Source organism: Eptesicus fuscus, chromosome 24, assembly GCF_027574615.1.
Source record: "Eptesicus fuscus isolate TK198812 chromosome 24, DD_ASM_mEF_20220401, whole genome shotgun sequence".
NCBI classification, from domain to species: Eukaryota; Metazoa; Chordata; class Mammalia; order Chiroptera; family Vespertilionidae; genus Eptesicus; species Eptesicus fuscus.
Window position 1 is genome coordinate 5,656,352 of NC_072496.1, and position 21,850 is coordinate 5,678,201.

At 54.3% G+C, this 21,850-nt stretch overlaps 1 protein-coding gene across 1 annotated transcript in view; it reads left to right on the forward strand.

Moving 5' to 3' along the window:
• The window catches only part of RYR2 (ryanodine receptor 2), a 198,038-nt gene extending 186,575 nt beyond the window's left edge, over window positions 1-11,463 (forward strand). The window contains exons 96-106 of the mRNA XM_054713161.1: window positions 640-770; window positions 2,259-2,301; window positions 3,005-3,138; window positions 3,989-4,049; window positions 5,173-5,319; window positions 6,393-6,527; window positions 8,116-8,272; window positions 9,362-9,426; window positions 10,332-10,432; window positions 10,531-10,582; window positions 11,295-11,463. Of these exons, the coding sequence (XP_054569136.1) occupies window positions 640-770; window positions 2,259-2,301; window positions 3,005-3,138; window positions 3,989-4,049; window positions 5,173-5,319; window positions 6,393-6,527; window positions 8,116-8,272; window positions 9,362-9,426; window positions 10,332-10,432; window positions 10,531-10,582; window positions 11,295-11,390 (1,122 nt within the window). The 3' untranslated portion in view covers window positions 11,391-11,463. The remainder of the gene's footprint in view (window positions 1-639; window positions 771-2,258; window positions 2,302-3,004; window positions 3,139-3,988; window positions 4,050-5,172; window positions 5,320-6,392; window positions 6,528-8,115; window positions 8,273-9,361; window positions 9,427-10,331; window positions 10,433-10,530; window positions 10,583-11,294) is intronic.
• The last annotated feature ends 10,387 nt before the right edge of the window (window positions 11,464-21,850 follow it).

Below are 21,850 nucleotides of genomic sequence, written 5' to 3' on the forward strand. Positions count from 1 at the left end.
AGGGCGGGAGGCCAGCACGTCTCCTCGAGACTCCTCTCCACCTCCTGCCGGGGCCCTGGGGGGTTCTCAGCTTCTGGAATGCCCGCACCTCCCCTGTGTAAAGTCTGTCCATAGGAAAAGGGCGTCAGTGTGTTCTGAAGACATCTTGAAAAACAGACGAGTTTTCCTGATGTTGAACTTAAAATTATTTCACAATAACGTGGTCACGCTGAGCAAGGGATTATTAAAGAGATTTCTCAAATGAAATTGCGTTTTTCAAAAGCATGCATTCGGGAAGCGTAGTGAACGGTTATTGCCCTTAGTGAATTTTATTGCCCTCGTGTCTGCTGCTACCGTGTGTATGCATCTGTAACACGCCAAAGGAAAACAGTTTTGCGTAACCTTATTCTCTTTATTATTTAAAAGTGACTTAGTTACGTATGAACTTCTGTGTTTAAAAACACGTGTTATGCAATATCTATTCTATCTCTTGTTTTTCCAAGACCTTGTGATATTTTTTCCTAAATACAGCTGATTCACTTTCATTCCCGGAAGTAACACAGGAAATGCTTCTCTCCTAAAGCTGGTTTGTAAGGACTGTGACCACAGGAGATGCCAGTACATCTAAAGTAATTTAATGTGTTTCTTTTTGAAACGTAGGTCCCGCTGGTTATTTTTAAGCGCGAAAAGGAAGTAGCTCGGAAATTGGAATTTGACGGGCTTTACATTACAGAGCAGCCTTCGGAAGACGATATTAAAGGCCAGTGGGATCGGCTCGTAATCAACACACAGTGAGTACAGAGCGTACGAGGTCTTCGGCGCTCACAGATTCCAACGTGAAGTCCCTTGCCGGAACTCCCTGCGTGCTGGCAGAAGTCAGCAGAGTGATTAATGGGTGTTTATTCAGCCAAGAAAATCAAAGGCTCGGCGCCCTCAGCCCCTGGTGGAGGCCACCAGTTTTTGCCATCTGTGCTCTGATTCCTTCATCAGAGGGGCTTGCGTCGGTCCCCAGCCCCGTGGACTTGGCCTCCATCACTCAGAGTTCGGAGAAGGGTGCAGGGAGCTGGGAACCTGCAGTATAGAGTTATATCACCCAGAAGCGCAGGAGGAGCAGAGCCATTCACTAAGGTAGGAGAGGTAGCGTTAGAGACAGATTGAATTTCACATTTTTATTTTTTATTTTTTTAAATACATTTTATTGATTTTTTACAGAGAGGAAGGGAGAGGTATAGAGAGTCAGAAACATCGATGAGAGAGAAACATCTGCACACCTCCTACTGGGGATGTGCCCGCAACCAAGGTACATGCCCTTGACCGGAATCGAACCTGGGACCTTTCAGTCCGCAGGCCGACGCTCTATCCACTGAGCCAAACCGGTCAGGGCGAATTTCACATTTTTAATGTAAACTTCCAGCAGGTGCCATCAGGCAGCCTGTGGAGAACTAGCTGAGCATCAGGACGTGCAAAACAGCAGACAGCAAACATGCTTTTCTGCACCCGCATCGCTCAGCCGTGTCGGCCACGAGCTGCAGGCTGCTGTGCAGCGTCAGCCCATCCCAGCAGCTTCCCTCCGCCGACAGTGTCCGTATTTTCAAAGTAGCTTGCAGTTCTCAAGAGGGAAAGGCCTCCTTTTTATTAGTTTAGTGATTAGTTTTGCTTGTTTTTAAGTTTTCATTTCTATAGGTTCTTGCTTTTCAAATGGGGGTGATTTGTCTGTGGAAGCGCAGTAAAGGTTGGCTCCGAATGCCGTGTTTTGTTTAGCATTCTAGGCGCTAAGTCACATTCCATCCATCCCCCGCCCCCCCAAACCCGTGCATACCGCCCTGGCCCGGTGCCAGGTCATGCAGGTTCCCGATCCACGTCTCCTTGAAGGTAACTGGTGCGAAGGAGATTGCGTTCCCTCCGTAGGAAAAGCAGTGACAGATTTCTAGATCCTTTGAAGACACTTGACAAAGCAATCTATAAATAGATTAAAAAACACAACCGTCAGCTGACTAACAAATATGCTCATGTTCTTCTCCATTACAATGCCAACCCAGCGCCTTTTTGTGAGTTCCATGTATGTGCAGTATTTATATATTCACGTTCAAAGTAATAGTTGATGTGCCCACAATGCAGAAAAATTATAGGATAAGATGGGAAACAAATTCATTACAATTTTCATGAATGGAAAATATGTTTGCATATTATTTTAAATATTTTCTATATTTCAAGCAGTATACTATGATTTATCATACTTTAAAATAACTCTTTTTTTCCTACACTTTTCCATCTTTTAGGTCATTTCCCAACAACTACTGGGACAAATTTGTCAAAAGAAAGGTAATACTTCTTAGAAGGAATACATTCAGTATTTTTTCCCCCCAAAATGGACCCGTCCTCTGGGGCTGCAGAATAAGTGAGCGCTGCTCCCCCCCCCCCCCCCCACGCGCCCTGACAGTGGCTCGGCAGGCTCACCCGCATTAACCACAGCGGGTGGGGTTCCCTGGCTTCCTCCGGTACCCACACCAGCAAAGGCCCTTCGCAGTTAGGGCACCCGATAGGTCAGGCGTGGTCCCCTTCCCACCAAAGAGGTAACGGCATTGGCCGGCAACAGGGAACTGCGTTTTATTTTCTTTATATCATCTTTGAAGATCTTACTTCCGTGAAGTTTTATTCTCCTGAAGCAGACTGCATCGAGGGCGGGAGGAAGCAGCTGAGGCGGAGCTCAGCCATGGACCGGCGCAGAGCTCTGTCCGGAGAGTGGAGGGCTCTCAGGTGGCGGTGCCGGCGGCAGCTCAGTGCAGTTTTGCAGTTTGCGTGAGAGGCTGCTGGACCGGTTTTTAAAATTTGAGCTTAGCTAAGTCACTGAGAGCCCTTCTTAGTAGATATTGTCTTGCTCAGGGTCCACAGCCATCAACTAGACTTTAAAGTGAACTTCAAAATAAGACAAATAGATAGTAACTATAAAGATAATTAGACGTTTTATGCGCAGACAGAGCTGAGCTGACCTAATGGTTGGGGCTCTTTTCTCGCTGTGTCCTAGGTTATGGATAAATACGGCGAGTTCTATGGCCGGGACAGAATCAGTGAGTTGCTTGGCATGGACAAAGCCGCCCTGGACTTCAGCGACGCCCGGGAGAAGAAGAAGCCCAAGAAAGACAGCTCCCTGGCGGCGGTGTGAGTGTCACTGCTCTGCGCCGCTGGAAGGAGGAGACAGTGATGGCATTGGACCTTGCAGGAGCCTTGTCTCCTTCCCTCCGGGTCACAGGGACCGAGAGACAGGGAACAAAGTGTACACAGCGTCTACTTTAGACCTCTGGCTATTTTGAGCTATGAATGATTGGATTTTTTTCTATTAATTTTTGAAAGTGCCTTTTTCATTTTCTTTTAGAAATGTATTCTATTAATTTCAGAGCGGAAAGGAGAGGGAGAGAGAGAGAGAAACATCAATGATGAGAGACGCCCCCTACTGGGGATGGAGTCTGCAACCCGGGCATGTGCCCTGCCCCAGGAATTGAACCGTGACCTCCTGGTTCAAGGTCGACGTTCAGTCACTGAGCCATGCTGAATGGCTGAAGATGCTTTTCATTATGTACATAAAGCAACAACAAAAAATGCTCTTAATTTAACTTGCCTTTTCTTTCTTTAAGCCAAAGTAAAACATATGCAAACGTGCAATATATGACGATGTTTTCTGATACTTCTTCTTTGAAAAAAATGTTAATTAAGTTTTGGAAAAGGGAACTATGTAGCCCTTTTATTTTCTTTTTTTAAAATACGTGTTTATTGATTTTTAGAGCGGGGGGAAGGGAAACATCTATGAGAGACAAACGGGAAAGTCAGATCCCGACGTGACCCTTACTCTGCTGTAGGTTGCTCTGGGGGAAGCGAATCGTGCTCTCACGCACCCTGGGTGCCTCGAGCCTCCTGGGTGTGGACAGGGATAGAAGTAATGTCCGCGATGGTGCCGGGCTCATCCCTGGGCATCTGCTTAATGGGCACGTCTGCACACTCTTTGTCTTCCCAGACTGAACTCCATCGATGTGAAGTATCAGATGTGGAAACTCGGAGTCGTTTTCACTGACAACGTAAGTTACGGCAGCGCGCAGGCGCTCCGGTTACCGCGGCTGTCGGCTGCAGATGTTACTCAAGTTCTTCGAAATCAGTTCACTTAATCCAGGGCACAGCTGGGCAAGACCCAGGGGATACGTGATTAATCGCCTGTCTCTCAGGCCCTTCCTTCCCATAGCTGAGGTGAAAACAAACACATATTTACACAAGAAGAAGCTGAGATGCAAAGTTACGTGTAGTTTCATTTAGGTTTCAGTTGGGTGGGGCATACTTCAACGTTTTATAGATGTTAAAAGGAAAGTTCTAAATACATAAAAAGGATTTAAATACTGATTATGATAAGTTTTAGTTTCTCCCAAATTAAATAATTATTTTGTTGATCCTTCGTTTATTAAAGAGCCTCAGAGCCTATGATATAAACATAAGGACCAAGTTAGGTGCCCACAGACAGTGAGAAAATCTCATTACCAAAAGCACCGCTGTCGGCAGCTGATCCTTTTCCTCCAGCCTGGCTTGCTCAACAGTGTCACATTTTTTGTTCTTGAAGTTTTCGGATTAAATGATTGTTCCTATCAGTTTGCTGGCTGTGGGAAGTCGCTGCAGAGAAGCCTGAGACGTGGCTGATCGCTGAACCAGGCGTGTTCGCTGTCAGATGTCAGCCAGCATCCCAGGCCTCTCACCAGCCTCTCACCCTGTGCCCAGGAGTGCACCGGCCTTGTGCTCTGGCTGCGGCCTCTCCCGGGGCAGCTCATGTCCTCTTAAAGTCTCCCTTCAGTTTTAACACTGTCTTTCACAGTGAGCATGAGTTCCATTCTCCCAAAGACTGGGACACCCCCACATTCTCCTGCCTCGACCCCCACCTCACTCAGCCACAAGCCCAGACGCCAGAGACCTTAGAGACTCTTCTGAGACCCCAAACCCAGACTGTGTGTCTTAGAACTGTCACCTGTTCGTAAGGCGTCTTGCAGCTAATCTCTCTCTAATGGTGGAGGCCACTCCCCGATTATATAATGAGAATTCTGTAAGTGTGTAATCTAAGAAGGCGAAGTGAACGGAGTGGCTGCCCTAGAGTGAAATCAGCACTGGGACGGCAGTCACGGGCTCTGTTCTCTGACGCACGTGTGTCCGTCCCGTCTGCAGTCCTTCCTGTACCTGGCCTGGTACATGACCATGTCCGTGCTGGGGCACTACAACAACTTCTTCTTTGCTGCTCATCTTCTCGACATCGCTATGGGCTTCAAGACGCTGAGGACCATCTTGTCGTCAGTAACGCACAACGGCAAGCAGGTGAGAGGGTTTGGGAAGATCTTTTAAACTGCGGCATTTCCCAGGGAAAAGGTTGGCCTTCAAAACAGTGTTGGTTATCAGCTCTTAAAGTGTCTTTCACTTGGATCATTGCTTTATGTTACCAAAACAGGACTTCTCAGGCATATATTTAAAATATTTATATTATATATTATTAATAGTGTGTTTTTCCAGATGTTAGACGCAATGCAAATTTCGAGTTTTAGGATATGGAAACGGAAGGGTCCCGGGTTCAATTCTGGTCAAGAGCATGTACCTTGGTTGCAGGCTCCATCCCCGGCCTTGGTCGAGGCCTGTGCAGGAGGCAACCAATCGATGTGTCTCTCTCACATCGAAGTTTCTCTCTCTGTCTCTCTCCCTCCCTTCCACTCTCTCTAAAAACCAATGGAAAAATATCCTCAGATGAGGATTAACAAAAAATACATATATTTGATTTATAATCAGTCTTAATGAGATAGTTTTAATTGGAATGTATATTACTTAAAGACATTATAAAAAGAAAGAGCAATGTATCTACTGTCATATTTAGGTGATAGAAAAAGGAGCATTTTAAGCACCTTATTTTCAATTTGGATATGAAATTAAGACAGTTGATTTATATTCCAGCTATAGGATGCATTTATTAACTGAGGAATCAAGTTTTACATAAAATATCTGACACCTTGGTAAAATAAAGAGAATATGGAAACAGATTCCCCCTGGGTGGTGGGAAAGGCATCTGATCACCTGGCTGGTGTGGCTCAGTGGTTGAACATCCACCTACGAACTAGGAACTGTGAGGTCACAGTTTGATTCCCGGTCAGGGCACATGCCTGGGTTGTGGGCTCAATCCCCAATGTGGGGCATGCAGGAGGCAGCCGATAGATGATTCTCTCTCATCATTGATGTTTCTCTCTCTACCTTCCTCTCTGAAATCAATGAAAATATATATTTAAAAAAAAGAAAAAGACATCTGGTCAGTGAGTCCAGCTTGTGCCAAGTCCCACACAGACATCCCTCCCACAGCCGCCCTTTCGCGTGTCCTAACACACGCTCGATGTCATGTTGCTTTCCAGCTGGTATTAACAGTGGGCTTATTAGCTGTTGTCGTATACCTGTACACTGTTGTGGCATTCAATTTCTTCCGAAAATTCTACAATAAAAGTGAAGATGGAGACACACCAGATATGAAATGTGACGACATGCTAACGGTAAGTTCACGTGTGTGGTCTCGTGTGGATGAAAACGCGTCCCCGCCTCAGCCTAAGTAACGTGTGCAGTTACCCTTTAACGGGGCAGAGCAGGAGCGGGAGCACATCAGAGCACCAGCATCCTGCTCGTGAGAGTTCGTGCAGCACATCGCACATCCTCTTCTCTGTAGAAGAAACCCACATGGGAAGCCAGAGTATAACCCAAAGCCGTGATCAGGAGGATGGTCTCACACAGACGTGTCCCCTGAGCAGGGCCTGGCAGGCGAGGCATCCCGGGCCCCCCGGGGTGTGGGTGTGGAAACCTGGGGGCCAGAACTGGACCAGAAAATTGTCCGGTGAGCCCTCTGCCCACGGGGGCGCTGCAAACCGAGCAGAGGAGGTGAAGCCGGGCAGGTGGCCGGTGGCCGCTGTGAGTCGTTAAGTAAGGAGGGGGCAGCTGCAATGGTGCCGTGACCCATTTCCTGTCCCGTGAAGACAGGTTTGGAGAAAAACATCTCCCGATGCGTTCCTAATGAGAACATGTATGGTGAACCCCGGCAGTGTGCAGGGATGGACGGGAAGACGCCTTCCGCCCACAGGGTCAGGCTGATGGTTTAAGCAGTGCCTTGGACCCACCCGTCTGAGGAATGAGTGCTTACGGGGTTTTAGGGTGGCTGCCTTCCGAGGGACTCCCAGACAGGGCCTCGGTCGGTGCGACAGGGACCCTGGGCGTCCCAGTTGCCAGGAGGCCCGGATGCGTGGTCAGGTCCCGGCATCAGCATCTCACTGGCTGTCTCCGGAGGGAGGACCGCTCACCCAGCTCAGAGCAGAGGGCAGGGCTGTCCCATGACAATCCTGTTCATTGTGTGCCCGACTGACAGGCCTCTTTTCTGGGTGACATCATCTTCAGTTAATTCTGCTCAGGAATTCCAGCCACTTGGAACTTCCTGCCTCTGTCAGCACTTAGCTGCTGACTAGGGGCATCCCGGTGTCACCTGGCTGCCTGCTCTCTGCTGCACTTGGCTTTCGGAGGTGCTCTGGGACTCCGAGGCCTGCGGGTTGAGGCCCTGAGTCTGCTCCCTGCTCCCTGCGCCCTCCGGGGTGGATCTGGGCCGCTCCCACCCTGCCCGCAGCAACCACAGCCTCCTGAGAGACGGGGCCAGCGCTTGTGCAAGGAGGGGAAAGCGTAAAAGAAACAGGCTGGACGTACTAGTCTGGAGTTCAGTGAGGAGACCCAAGGTGTCAGGGGGACATTTTAAGAAACGGGCACAGAAATGACAGGTGTGACATGAAAGCCCTCCAGGGGCAAGTCCGAGAGAGCGAAGGTCACAGAGCCTCCCGGGGGGCAGTTCACCGAGAGCTGGGCAGGAGGCGGCAGCCTGGGGCTGAGTGACGGACGCGGTGGGTGGTGCCGGGAGCTGGCTGAGCCGGGTGAAGGCGGCTGGTGGGAGGGGGGTGTTTGCATCACGTTACAGGTACAGAAACGGGCCAGGGAGCGAGAGCGAGCCCCTCAGGCCCGGGATTAGGCCTCTGCTGAGAGAGAAGTGAGGCTGGGGTGTGAGGGCCAGTGTCCTCGGGGCGTGTCCTCGGCAGGGCCCTCTCTCCGCAGTGCTACATGTTCCACATGTACGTGGGCGTGCGAGCTGGAGGTGGCATCGGCGACGAGATCGAGGACCCGGCGGGCGACGAGTATGAGATCTATCGGATCATCTTCGACATCACCTTCTTCTTCTTCGTGATCGTCATCCTCCTGGCGATAATACAAGGTAACCCTCCTCCGGGTACCAGGCCGGCTGGAACCTGAGCCCCGGCGTGCGCAGCCGCAGAGGGGGCTGAGCGGCCGGCGTTTCCGGGAGAGCCAGCCGGGCTTTCGGCTCAGAGCTGGGTGCGTTGGGTCCGGGGGAAGGTGGGCCATGGACACAAGGGGGAGACCCCACCTGGCCCTGCCAGCAGCCCCTCTGTGAGCGTTACAGCCCCGTGGGGCGCCCTCAGCCTCGGGTCCGATCAAACATCATCAGTCTCTGAGCCCTCAAATATTTTTAAATATTTAAAAATACCTTTTAAATGAGGCACGTGGCGAGCCCTGTGGGACGGTGGTGCCACTCGCCCTGGAGGGAAGGAGCCCTAACACGTCCAAGCCACGCCCGGCACAGCTGGGGTGTCGGGCCGAAGCAGGACCTGAGCCTCGGGACCACCCAGGCCCACCCGGCCCCCGGCACCTCGGGGGGTGGGTTTCTCCCTCGGAAAATGCTCCGGATCTTGGCCGCTCGCACCGGTGTCCTGGTGGAGTTAAGTGTCGCTACATGTGCCGTCACCCCTAAGTGCTCCGGGCTTAAAGGGGGCTTTTCCCAGTGACGAACACGGACAGGCCGCACAGACTCACGCCCGTTCCCGATGTCACCGCTGAGTGTCACCGTCACGCGTTTAATTCGCGGGCAGGGCCAGAGGACACGTGGGAGAGAGGGCGCCCAGCACCCCGGAGAGAAGCAGTTGGGGAAGTTTAGGGAGCGTCGGGGGAATGATGGGCGGCTCCTTCCTCCCGGTCAGCGTGGCCACGCTGGGTGCCAGACACCAGTGAGCAGCACAGGAGGGCGTTTTCTGGGCTTCCCAGCCTCAGTCTCAGCCGCTGCCTTCAGCCTGGAGTTGGCCGTGACAGAGTCTGACTTGTGTCGGCCCCACAGGGAGGAGGCCCCGCCCTGGGGGAGCGTTGGGGTGCGCACGGTGGTCCCCACTGCTGAGCGGTGCCCAGCAGGGCTGCACACGTCCCCTCCCAAGGGAGGGTTAGCCAGGGTTTGCGAAGTTAATGAGGATTCTCTGGGCGATAAAGATTAACCCGTGTCTTTATTTAACTCCAGGTTTGATCATCGATGCGTTTGGAGAACTCCGAGACCAGCAGGAGCAGGTCAAGGAGGACATGGAGGTCAGTCTGCCATTTCTGCACGAGCCTGACGGGTGCTCCCCTCCCCTCACTGCCTTTGCCTCGGAGTCCCCCGTGTGTGAACAAGGGGGAACGATAGGCCCGTGCTTGAGCCGTGTGCTGGGCTGGCCCTGGGGGGCCCTGGGTACGTCACCCCTAAGGGACGGGGGACCATTCAGAATGATGGACTCCCGGGCACCCTTACAGGATGAAGCCCCGAGTGCCAGGTCTGACTTCCCCTTAGACGTTCAGGGGAGACCCTGCAAGAAGGGGTCCCAAGCTGCGTCCTGAGGATTTGGGGGAGAGCAGGGCACCTGGCAGCCTCCCTCCTGCTGCCCACCCCCCCACCCCCCGACACACACACACACACACACACACACACAGCTCCAGGGGCACCGCCCACGTGAGGTTCCGTGGGCTGTCACCACCGAGGCTGTACACACCAGGATTCGGGTTTGGGGGCATTTGAAGTGCAGATTTTTTCTTGGAAGCCTAAGTGGTTCAGGTGAATTAGTGCGTCCTGGGCTAGGACTGGGGCCGGGGTTGTGAGGGCTGCGGGAGGCCACTGCTGAGGAGGGGCCTGCAGTGTGTGATGGGAAGGGCAGTGAGGAGGCGGCCTTAGACTTCACCAGGTAACTGTGGTCTAAAATGCAGGGTGTGAACGGGACCGGGGCAGGGCCGTGGTCGGCAGCCTTTTCCAGGGACGAGGTGGCGAGGTTTTTGCTAAGAAGTGCCCCTGAGGGCCCAGGAACCAGTCGGACGCAAGCAGCCTGGGGCCTTGGCATAGAGAGACCCGGGGCCTGGCCGAGGCGGAGGGCGAGGGGCGTGGGGCAGCGGCTGCCGTGTGAGCGTGGCGCTCGGCTCTGCCTTCTGAACGCTGACGTTTCCGTCTCTCCTTCGTCTGCCAGACCAAGTGCTTCATCTGCGGGATAGGCAACGACTACTTCGACACGGTGCCGCACGGCTTCGAGACCCACACCTTGCAGGAGCACAACCTGGCCAACTACCTGTGAGCGTGCCCCCCCCGCCCCCCCCCCCCCCCGCCTCTCCCAGGGCCTGTGGATGCCGACGTCCCACACGCTCATGCTGACTCGTCTGTCTCGGCAGGTTTTTCCTGATGTATCTCATCAACAAGGACGAGACGGAGCACACAGGGCAGGTGGGGCAGGGTGCCCGGCCTGGGGGAGGGGTGGGAGGGAGCCCTGCCCTGGGGACAAAGCTGGGCATTGGACACTGAGGCGGGGGTTCCCTCCAGACGGTAGTCAGGGCCTGTTCACACGGAGGCCCCGGTCCAGGACCGGGGTGCAGGGCTCGCCTGGAAGAGGGAACGTTCACAGGAAAAAAACCCCACACTCTTGCTGCTGAAGATGCTAACTCTGGGTTTTGATTATTATAATGTCCTTGATTTGTTAATCGATAGCAGATGCTTTCAAATGAACTTCCACCCACAATATTGTGGGCAGTGACAAATAATTGCATATTAAGGTCTAGGGTTGTTCTTAAGCTATTTGAAATTCTCTCTCCACTAAATTCACTTCCAGTTGTTAATGGTTTGAATTTGAAGGAGTCAATTAGCAATAATATTTTTAAAAGAACCCTCGACATCATGGACCACAATTAAGTCTTATTCATTATTACATCGTGGCCCTGGATGAAGATGATCTGTTTGTTGCTAGAAGTAAGCAGGTCTGACACAGTGAGGACCTGTGTAATGAACTTGGGCTTCTCCAGTGACATCTGAGTCTACGTGTAATTACACAGCTGTACCCACGTGACATATGTACCACAGTTGTGAGTTTGTCTTATACTTCGTGCGAACACACAGATGTTGGGGAAGACATGGCGTCATTGCACTGTCCTTACTCCTACAGGAATCTTACGTGTGGAAGATGTACCAGGAAAGGTGTTGGGAGTTTTTCCCAGCCGGGGACTGTTTCCGGAAACAGTATGAAGACCAGCTGAATTAATTCAGACCGATCTCCTGGAATCCCAAGCACCCGCACCCTCCCTGGCCCTCTCTGCCTCTCACTCTCTCTGCCTCTCTCTGCCCCCCCCCCTCTCTGCCTCTCTCTCTCTCTCTCTCTCTCTCTCTCTCTCTCTCTCTCTCTCTCTCTCTCTCACTCTCTCTGACTTTGTCTCTTGCAAACATCCGCTGACGTGAGCCTTGCCGCCTTCCATGCTTCCTGGGAGCAGTGACGCTGTGTTCCTGGCCGGGCCTTCCCCACCTCGTGTATTTTCTTTGAGAATCAACACGGAAGAAGAATTTATCCTCATACACAGACCAATGGAACTCCGGAAAGAAAGCCATCTGGACACTCAGTCAGAACACAGACAGACGTCCTTCCGAGACGCTGGGAGCTCCCTGAGGGCAAGGTCACAGGGAAGGTCGGCCGCGCCCTGGGCTCCTCACTGCTCCATCCTGGGCGGGACCTGGCGGCCCCAGCTGCAGTGCCTCCGCCGGCGGCGAGGGAAAAGTGCCTTACTCAGTGGGCTGAGCTGTGCAGAAGACGTGTGCGTGGAGCATCCTGTGTTCATGTCCACTTGTTCTCCTGCGGGTGGTTTTGTGGGTTTTTTCCTTGTCCTTTTACTTTGTGGGGGAGGGTAGCAAAGCAGTCCGTGCACTTTTCAAGGAGCCGGTGGCCGGTCTCGTGACGAGGGGCTCCTCTCATCCTCCCCATCACGCCCCCCACGGCCCAGCGCCCCTTCCCGCCATGCTCTGAGGCAACCCTGCAACTCGACGAAACCCTTGTGTGAAGCAGACCGCAGACACACACGTCCCAAAGAACTCATCGCATGTCTATGATGCAAGTTTCAACCGACAGAGAGAACCTCGGAGGCCAGCTGGTCCCGCGAGAACGTTCCCTGTCACCGGTCCACGAAGACAGAGCGCCGTGGGCCCCCGTGTCCGCAGCCGGCACCATCCACCCACCGAGACCCGCTGTGGACCTGAGCCATCTGGGGGTCCTCTCCGCCCGCCACCTGTGACCAGCGGCCGAGTAAGGACTCCTCGTCCGGCCATCTCTCAATATCGATGCTGAAGCAATATCCATTCAGGGAGCTCGTCGGTTGCATAAAACCCGGGTGATGAGATCAGTCACTCCATTTGGGGTCCTTCTCAATGGCTGCTGTTCTTCACGGGAGGAAGGCAGGGGGGGATGGAAGCAAGGCCATGTGGCCAACCTTGGGGCTCTTTTAATTTAGGATTGTAACACTGCTCTGATTAAACTATTTAACTAACGTGCGCACCCTCTTCTCTGTCCATTTCCCTTAGAACTGGGATGCCCCATAAAGCATGGTGTGTTTAGGGTGGGAGGGGGGGTCCTGGCCCCGCAGGGCTGCTGCGGTCACGGTTCTGGAGCCTCAGAGTCCCCGGCATGAGAAGCGCCTACCCAGGCTGTATTTCCCTGTTTGGGGGTCCCCTAGAGTTCTTGAAACCCGCGAATGACAGAAAAACAACTCCCCCACATTGTTCAGTTTTAATACAGCTCTCACTTTGGAAAGCTCGGGGCAAATCCGTTTTCTGTGATAACGGGGTCCCGGTTCTGAGCTAATGTGAGAGGGGGGTACCCTCCTGGGGGGCTCATTAAACACACAGACGCGAATGGGCATGTGGTGGGTGCCACTCGGCGTCCGAGCTACGGCGCCCAGGTTTCTATTGACCCTCTGGCATCATTGTTATGGGGAGAGGGCAGGACTTGCCGAGCCTGCTCAGGGGGCTGAGCTGAGGTCTGCAGAGTGTGAATAGGGAGCAGGTCGGAGAGCACGTGCCTTCTGCCAGGGGGCACCGCCCAGGAGCTCGTGTGAATCTGACGTGAGCAGTTAGCCATTCCCCACGTTATGTCACGAGCCTCTCTCGTGTTGTGACGAGGAGGACCTTGTCACCGAATGGTAACTTTTTTGCCCAGAGCCCTGAAATCTCTGTGACAGATGCCGGGAGGGGGCATCCCGACCTTCATTCCAGTGCACGGATGCCCCTGAGGTACTTAAAACCATAAATATGAACAGCCCAGGCCCTCCCCTATCAAATCAAATCAAAAGCTCAGCTCGTAATCCTGCGGCTTATGTGAATGCTGAACCACAGCTGAACAAACCCCTGGGAGTCCCGTGTCCACAAAACCGTGGGGTGTGTACGGCGACTCCGCTCAGCACAGAACAGCAGGCGTTAACGTGATGCGCGCGTGGATCACGGGGTCTGCCCCCCGGGGCGCTGGAGCTGGTGGAGTGGAAGCAGCGTCTCCGGTGAGGCGGCCCCTGCAGGTTCCACGGCTGAGGACACGGCGTCCTTAGTGACGGAGCTGGAGCTGCTTGCAAGTCGGGTCTCTCTCCAAATCTTTTTCTGTTTCTGGCCCCGATGGTTCAATCAACCAGAGTTTCTTCTTTAGGACCCAGCAACCCCGACACAGGAAAGCAGCTGTGGGTTCTGATGAAGACGCTCACCGCTCACCCACCCCTGCTCCCGGGGCAGGGGATCCCCGAGGGAACCACCGCCCGCAGGACCCACCCGAGCACACTGCTTCCGAGTCAAGAAACCAGGCATCCGGCTGTTCTAGACTGGAGGGGATGTGTCATCTTGACCTTTCATTTTGGTATCTGCCATATTGCTTTTTTCTTTTTTTATATTTTTACTAGAGGCCCAGTGCATGAAAATTCATGCACTCAGGGGGGTCCCTCAGCCCGGCCTGCACTCTCTCGCAGTCCGGGACCCCTCGAGGAATGTCTGCTTTCCAGCTTAGTCCCACTCCCCGTGGATATCGGGCCTAAGCTGGCAGTCAGACATCCCTCTGGCAGTCCGGGAGCCCTTGAGGGATGTCCGACTGCGGCTTAGGATGCCTAACCCGCAGTCAGACATCCTTAATGCTGCCCAGGAGGAGGGCGAGGCTCCCGCCACTGCCGTTCACAGCCGTCAGCCTGGCTTGTGGCTGCGTGGAGCTCCTCCTGTTGGGAGCGCATTGACCACCAGGTGGCAGCTCCTGCATTGAGCGTCTGCCCCCTGGTGGTCAGTGCGCATCATAGTGACCAGTCGTTCCTGATCATTCTACCTTTAGGGTCAATTTGCATATTACCCTTGTATTATATAGGATTGATTTCAGAGAGGGAGAGAGAGAGAGAGAAACATCCATGGTGAGAGAGAATCATTGATTGGCTGCCTCCTACACGCCCCCTACTGGGGATCAAGCCCACACCCAGGCATGTGCCCTGACCGGGAATTGAACTGTGACCTCCTGGTTCCTAGGTGGACACTCAGCCACTGAGCCACACTGGCCGGGCTGTGTGCCTTATTTCTTTATGGAGTTCCACAGACTGCTCCACTGGTTTTTGTAGCTGTTTATGCTACTATATTGTGTCTAAAAAAAAAATCTAGGTCCAGTTGTAATATTCATCACGATTAGGATGATTGGGGTTCATGTTTTCTCCTTAAAGATCTGGGACACCATCCGTTGACGAAAGGTTTTCACGGAACTAGGAATCTTACGTGTGTGTACGTGTCGGTGCTGTTTGATGGCAAAAGAACATCGAGTTTGCTCTCTTATCCATCAACTCCCACACGCAGTGATGTGTCCCAGTTCTCTCCACACATCATAAAATCTGTTTTCTTCTGAGGGATCTGTGACCTTGATGCATGTGCAAACCGCCTGCATGAAGCACCGCTAAACGGGTCTTCGGGTTTCTGTTTGTGGAGAAAGGATTTGCTCTTCTAATAGACCTGGTTCCCACCACTAAGTGTGACGGAGTGACGCTCCTCACGTGAGAAGACGGTATTCACAGAGAAGCAGAAACCGGGGCGTTAATTTGTAAAAGACCGCCAAACCCTGAAGTGCTTGCACAGGGTAACCTGAGTTCCCCGCAGTCTGGAGCAGGTACAGAAAGTCTCCAGGCCGGGGAGCCCCAGGTGCCTAGCAGGGGACAATCTTAGGTGGGACCTCATCCCCAAGGTGACCTTTTCCTCACCTGGCATCTCTCTGGTCATGCCCTGGCGCCAACCAGCCCATCAGTGGAGACCTAGACCAGGCAAGGACACGCCTGGAAAGCTGCTGAAGGTTCTATTGAGATCTTCCCCTGGGGCCTTCCCCAAGATTTCCACGCTTAAAACTCTGAGCACAGGGGACCCCGGGGGCTCTCCCTCCCAGGAGCTCACCCGAGCCTGACCCTCCCCACCCCTCCCCATCCTCACAGGGGTATCCCCTCTACCTTCCTCACTCCCCAGCATCAGGGCCCTGCCTTCGCCTCGGACACTTGCTTCCTACGCCCATTTCTTCTACAGATCACTCCTTTACCTCCGTGCGTTTATAAATAAAGGTTCTCTTACCACGTGGGTCTTGGCCCTGAATTCTTTCCTGGCCAGAACCCAAGTCCCGAAGGGCTGCTGAGCCCGAGTCCCACCTGACCCACCGGTCTGACACCTGGCGCCCTTCCCGCCAGCATCGTCTCCGTCGTCTTTTCTCGCGTGCAGGCTCCTTGTGTCTTTGTTTGATGACTTTTACTTAAACTCGGTTATGATTCTTTTGCCGCTTAAGACTGCCACACGAGACTATATTCTTGGAATAATAGTTTTCGTGAATGTACACAATAATTGCTGTGCTATTCCACTAAGAAAATACATTCTGGTTTGTGGAACCATTTCCCATGCTTAGACAGTTCCGCGTTTTGGTCCCTTCACTTCTTTGCTGTTATAAGAGGCTTTGTAAGGGAAAGGACACCCGAGATCGGAAAGAAAGGGCTCAGAATCTAGCCTTGCTGCAGGTCCCCACGGGGCTTTGGGCAAGTCCCCGAGGCTCCGAATCTCTCCACTCTATAAAGCGGCCGTGCCCGGACTGGTGTGGCTCAGTGGATAGAGTGTCGACCTGCAGACTGAGGGGTCCCGGGTTCAATTCCGGTCAAGGGCATGTACCTTGGTTGCGGGCACATCCCCAGTGAGGGGTGTGCAGGAGGCAGTTGATTGATGTTTCTCTCTCATCAATGTTTCTATCTCTCCCTCTCCACTCCTCTCTGTAAAAAATCAATAAATACATATTTAAAAATCCTACCTAATAATAGACAAATATGCAAATTGACCGTACCTTCGCTATGCCCACGATTGGCCAGGAGGCGTGGGGGGCGGGACTCGGGGGGGGGGCCGGGGTGGCTGATTGGGTGGGCGGGATGCTGAGCTGCGTCGCCAGCGGCGGCGCGAGCTCAGTGTGGGCGCCATGGCTGTGCTACGGCACAGAAGGGGCCTCTGGGGCAGCGAGCTCACTTCCCGCCGCGGACCATCAAAAGCGGGGGAGCTGGGTGCCTGTCCGCTCAGGCAGCAGGCCTTTCAGAAGCCTCTGCCGCGCCGGAGGCTTCTGAAAGGCCTGGTGCACCAGCGATCAAAAGCGAAAACGTGTAGGGGACCCTACACGTGCATGATTCAATCATGCACTGGGCCTCTAGTAAATAAATAAAGTGGCATAAACACCTTCTACCGCACGGGCTGTTCGGAGCATTAATTAAATATTATACATGAGGTATCACAGTGCTTTACTTTCAGTAAATCTTTAATATTCCAATAAATATTTTTTAAAGTATTTCCTGTCTCTTTTGTTATTGTTGTTGTCAATCCTCACCTGAGGATATGTTTTCCATTTATTTTTAGAGAGAGTGGAACAGAGCAGGGAGGATTGACAACAACAGGCGGAGAGAGAGAGAGAGAGAGAGAAACATCCACGTGAGAGACACATGGATTGGTTGCCTCCCACCCGCGCTCCAACCAGGGCCAGGGATTGAACCTGCAACCCGGGTATGTGCCCTTGACCAGGAATCGAACCCGAGACCCTACAGTGACCCAACACTCTAACCACTTAGCCACACAGGCCAGGACAAGTTGGGTGGCTTCCTGGGGCCGTTCCTCCGTTGGAGCTGTGCTGGGTCAGAGGCAGGAGACGGTGACAGGCGGCTCGGCGCCCAGGGGAGAGACCTGCCGTGGGAAACGTTGGGAGGGAGGCTAATGGGCTTCAGCTACGTGGCCACTCGCTGTCCGCTGGTCACCTAGTGCTGGTCAGAGCCGCGCGGGGGCGGCAGGCAATAGGGAGACGTGTGGTCCCAGCCCTCTCCTGTCTGTCCGTCTGTCTGAGACGCCTCCGGCATCGGCAACACTCTTCTCTCTCTCCCGGCCTCAGTAGAACAAATTCAAACGTGGAGGCGTCGCAAATAGGACAATGAATCAACCCGCCACGTCCCCATGGGAACTCGGCCGGGCGACAGGGTGGCCTTATCTCCCAGCGCCAGGCGGCCCGGGCGGCTGCCGAGCTTGCCAACCCGTCTGCCCCCGGCAGCTGGACGGCCACGTGGGCGGCCTGGTGGGAAGCGGGGACGGTGATGGAAATTGGCCTCAGTCCTGTCAGGAGGTGGCATTGGCCGCGGGAGGCTCTGCTCTTTCTCCTCCGTGCAGAACGGGGACTGGATTGTCTTCGGGACCGAAACTCTTCCCAGGCGTCAGGACTGAGGGCGCCCATCTCTTTGCTGCTGGGCCCTGGCCTCTGGTCCTCTCTCCTCAGTCCTCTGAGCCCAGGCTCTGGGGGGCCCGGGGGGGGGGGTGGAGGGATGGGTGAGGGCGGGGGGGGGGGGGGGGGGGTCAGAGATCCTCTGAGCCCAGGCTCTGGGGGGCCCGGTGGGGGGGGGGGAATGGGTGAGGGCGGGGGGGGGAGGGGGGGTCAGAGAGGTGTTGCAATAGTGCTGCCTTGTGGACATTCTGAGAACAGCGCCCTAGTAAGGAATTCTGCAAGTTGCAATAGACTTAATTTTTGCTTTATTCCTAAGCTTCCAACCCTCCCTCCGTCCTGCAAACCCCAATCCTTCCCCAATCTAACCCCCAATGGCCTAAGGCCTTCCCCCCACCCACCTGGTGCATCAGCAACCCCCTTCCCTCCTTATCTCTGCCTCCCTGCAATGGCCTCAGTAAGTGACCCTCTGGGCAGCAGTTACCCGGGTGGGGAAGGAGGCGGCTCCGTCAGGAAGGGGTGGGTCGCTCCTTAACTCAGCTTATTTGTGTGTGTGTGTGTGTGTGTGGTGGCGGGGGGGGGGGGGGGGGAGGCAGGTTTGGTTCTGCCCTGCCAATGAGTGTACATTTAATACCATGTTATCCTGGTGATAACATGGCACACATCATGATGGAGTCACCATGGAGAATGTCAGCCATGCTTGTGTACGCTTTTTAACATATTTTATTGATCTCAGAGCAGAAGGGAGAGGGAGAGAGAGACAGAAACATCAATGATGAGAGAGAATCATGGATCGGCTGCCTCCTGCACACCCCCCACTGGGGATGGAGCTCACAACCCGGGCATGTGCCCTGACCGGGAATCGAACCCGTGACCTCCTGGTTCGTAGGCCGACGCTCAACCACTGAGCCGCGCCGGCCGGGATCTTGGGTGCGTGTTCGGGGCACTGAGAGGGAAGGCTCCCACGGAGCTGTGGGCTCAGGGCCCCCGACCGCTGAGCGAGCCCCTGCCAAGCCCCCGCGCCCCTGTGTTCAGTGGAACACGAACGCTATTTCCCCATGAAAGTGCAGAGACAGGAGGAGTGTGCGCTAGGACGGGGCAGCGTGGAGGGGCACCACAGGGCCAGTGGCCTGGGGACAGGGCATCTTAGAGCCAGAACCATCCGCTCCGAGTTTGGATGAGCACGTGGACGTACACCCTCTGCTTCCGGGCTCCAGAGAGGCAGGGGCGGGGGGGGGGCGGTCCTGGAGCAGCAGGTCAGCCTGGAGGTCGGGACTTGACCTGCTCCCCGGCCCTGGGGACTCACGACAGGAGGCGGCGGCCGCCAGACACCGCGAGGCAGCCACCCAGCACCCTGTCACTCATGAAGTATTCACGGAAGGGCTACCGTAGGCACCAACTTTATAAAACTCGGCAATCTCTTGTTTGTAATCCTCCCCCGAAGGTATGTTTATTGACTTTAAAGGCGGGGGAGGGGAGAGAACCATGGGTGTGAGAGAGAGAGACATTGATCAGCTGCCATCGAACACACCGGACACACCTTTTGGTGTATGGGTGACGCTCCAGCCAACTGTGCCCCCAGCGAGGGCTCCTCTGTAAGATGCAGAGGATGGTACTGCCCGCTTCCCGGGTTATCGTGGGCATTAAGGAAAATAGCCCAGCCAGACTGCCTCCACTGTGTGTGCCGTGGCCTCCACTGTGTGTGCCGTGGCCTCCGCTGTGTCTGCCGTGGCCTCCGCTGTGTCTGCCGCGGCCTCCACTGTGTCTGCTGTGGCCTCCACTGTGTCGGCTGTGGCCCATGCTAACAAGCGGTCATTAAATTCCATGCTTTCTCAACATTCCTTTCCAGGGTCGAAATGCACAAATCGGTCTTTTCCTCTGCACGCCATCTGCTTCACAGACTGGCCTTCCCCCTCGGCCAGGTCGCCAGGGTCGGCTCCGGTTAACGCTGCATCTCATTTGTGTTTCATTGCGCCCGGTGCGTCATTAACGTGAAATCAATATTTATTCAAAGCGTCGTGTGTGAGTGGCACCCGCTTGCGCGCGCGGTTTACAGTCATACGTTCTGCTCTGCTCCCCGCCAGGCCCCCGCTGGGAGGCCGCGTCCGTGGTGCCGTCAGAGTTCAATGATTAGAGGTTCCGTATTTTATTTCTCTTTTGTGGCCAAAAGAAGGTGGCTCCTGAGGCACCAGAGGTTTTTGTGTTCGTTTTTTAATGGCTAAAATGGCAACTGAGGAATCTCATTATGCAGACCTGGGGGGATGAGAGGAGGACTCCTTCGAGGCACGGGACACTCAGCCCATCGGCCTCAAAAGCAGGGGTGTGGAGTGCCCCGGAGCGCTGCAGGGCTCCCTGGGGGGGCTGCGCGGGCCACCCCGAGAGACTGAATGGAGCCTGTCTGTGTGGTGATTGCTAAAGGATTGACTCGCCCTGACCGGTGTGGCTCAGTGGATAGAGCGTCGGCCTGCGGACTGAAAGGTCCCAGGTTCGATTCCGGTCAAGGGCATGCACCTTGGTTGCGGGCACATCCCCAGTGGGGGGTGTGCAGGAGGCAGCTGATCGATGTTTCTCTCTCATCGATGTTTCTAACTCTGTATCCCTCTCCCTTCCTCTCTGTAAAATCAATAAAATATATATTTATATATATATATATTTTAAAAAAGGTTGACTCAGCGAGTTGAAGTGAGCTGTCAGCAGAGGGCCTCTCCCAGCCTTCTCCCACAATGAGGGACTTGGCCACAGAGGGTCACCTGGCTGCAGCTTCCTGGGCACAGTGTGCTCCCGGGTGGAAACCACTGAGAACGATGGGACTCGGCCACAGAGCCTTGTCAGCAGCCTGCAGCCCCCCCCCCCCCCGCCCCCGCCCCCCAATGCAGACACCACCACAGACGCGACCACAGACTCCACACCCAGGCTCATGCGATGGACCCGGCTCCGTCTCCCCACCCCCGGGTCTGCCTCAGGGAGCTCGGACAAAAACGCCAACGCACACTGCTTTTCCCCCACCAAGGTCAAATCAAAGTCACCTTGCAAAAACGACTGTTCCTGTGTGCCCCTGGGAGGAAGCTGTCGTTAACGTAAGAAACACTCAAACCTGTAAAGACTTTGCGAGTGTGAGCCAAACGGTCGACAGTTGGCAGGCGGCAGAATCTCCATGCATTGAGACAATGCTCCAGAGAACGGCGGTTTTGCACCCATTTTTATAAACTACCATCCAAGGAGGAGGCCTAAGTGAGTTACATGAAATCCACTGGTGATAGATTAGGGAGGCGGGAGAAAGCTAAGGGGGGGTCGGGGCAGGGGTGGCTAGAACCTCTGGGATTGGATAAGAAGTAAAATGATAGACACATGTGTCCTTTACCCAGGTGGGCATCGGAGAGTGAACAGCCAACAATTAACATAACAGGGAGGGAATGTGTGGTCTATGTTCGTTGGACCCCGAGGGGGTCTGGAAAAAGGGAAGTGACAAGTTACCCCGACAGTCCACACGTCTGTTATCAGATGCAAAAAGACAGGAGGCTCAGTAAAGATCCAAGTTGATCTTGGCCAAGAAAGATACTGGCCTGGGACCCGACCACCCTCCATCCACGGCTCTTCAGGGAAAAGGCTTTCATTTCAGGCCCCCTGGGGGGTTCCTTTAGGTCTGAGTTGGCGGCCGCCACAGCGCCAGCATCAGGCGGACAGGGAGGCCTCCGACACCCGCTGGGTGGAGCGGTCCCACCGAGAGCCGAGCGCCTTCAGGGCGAGATGGAGTGGGTCCGAATTCCAGCTCTCCCATCCCTTGACCTAGTGATCCTGGCTTCTCACACCCGTTTCCCTCAGACGGCCCCCCACACTTGGTGGTGTGTGACCTCTGGATGTCCCAGGTCCTGGGAATTAGGGGCGAATGCCCCCCTTACTCGGTGTTCATGAGACTCGTGTGTGTAGCCAAGCATCTGGGATGGCTCCTGTCCCGTCCAGGGCCCCTG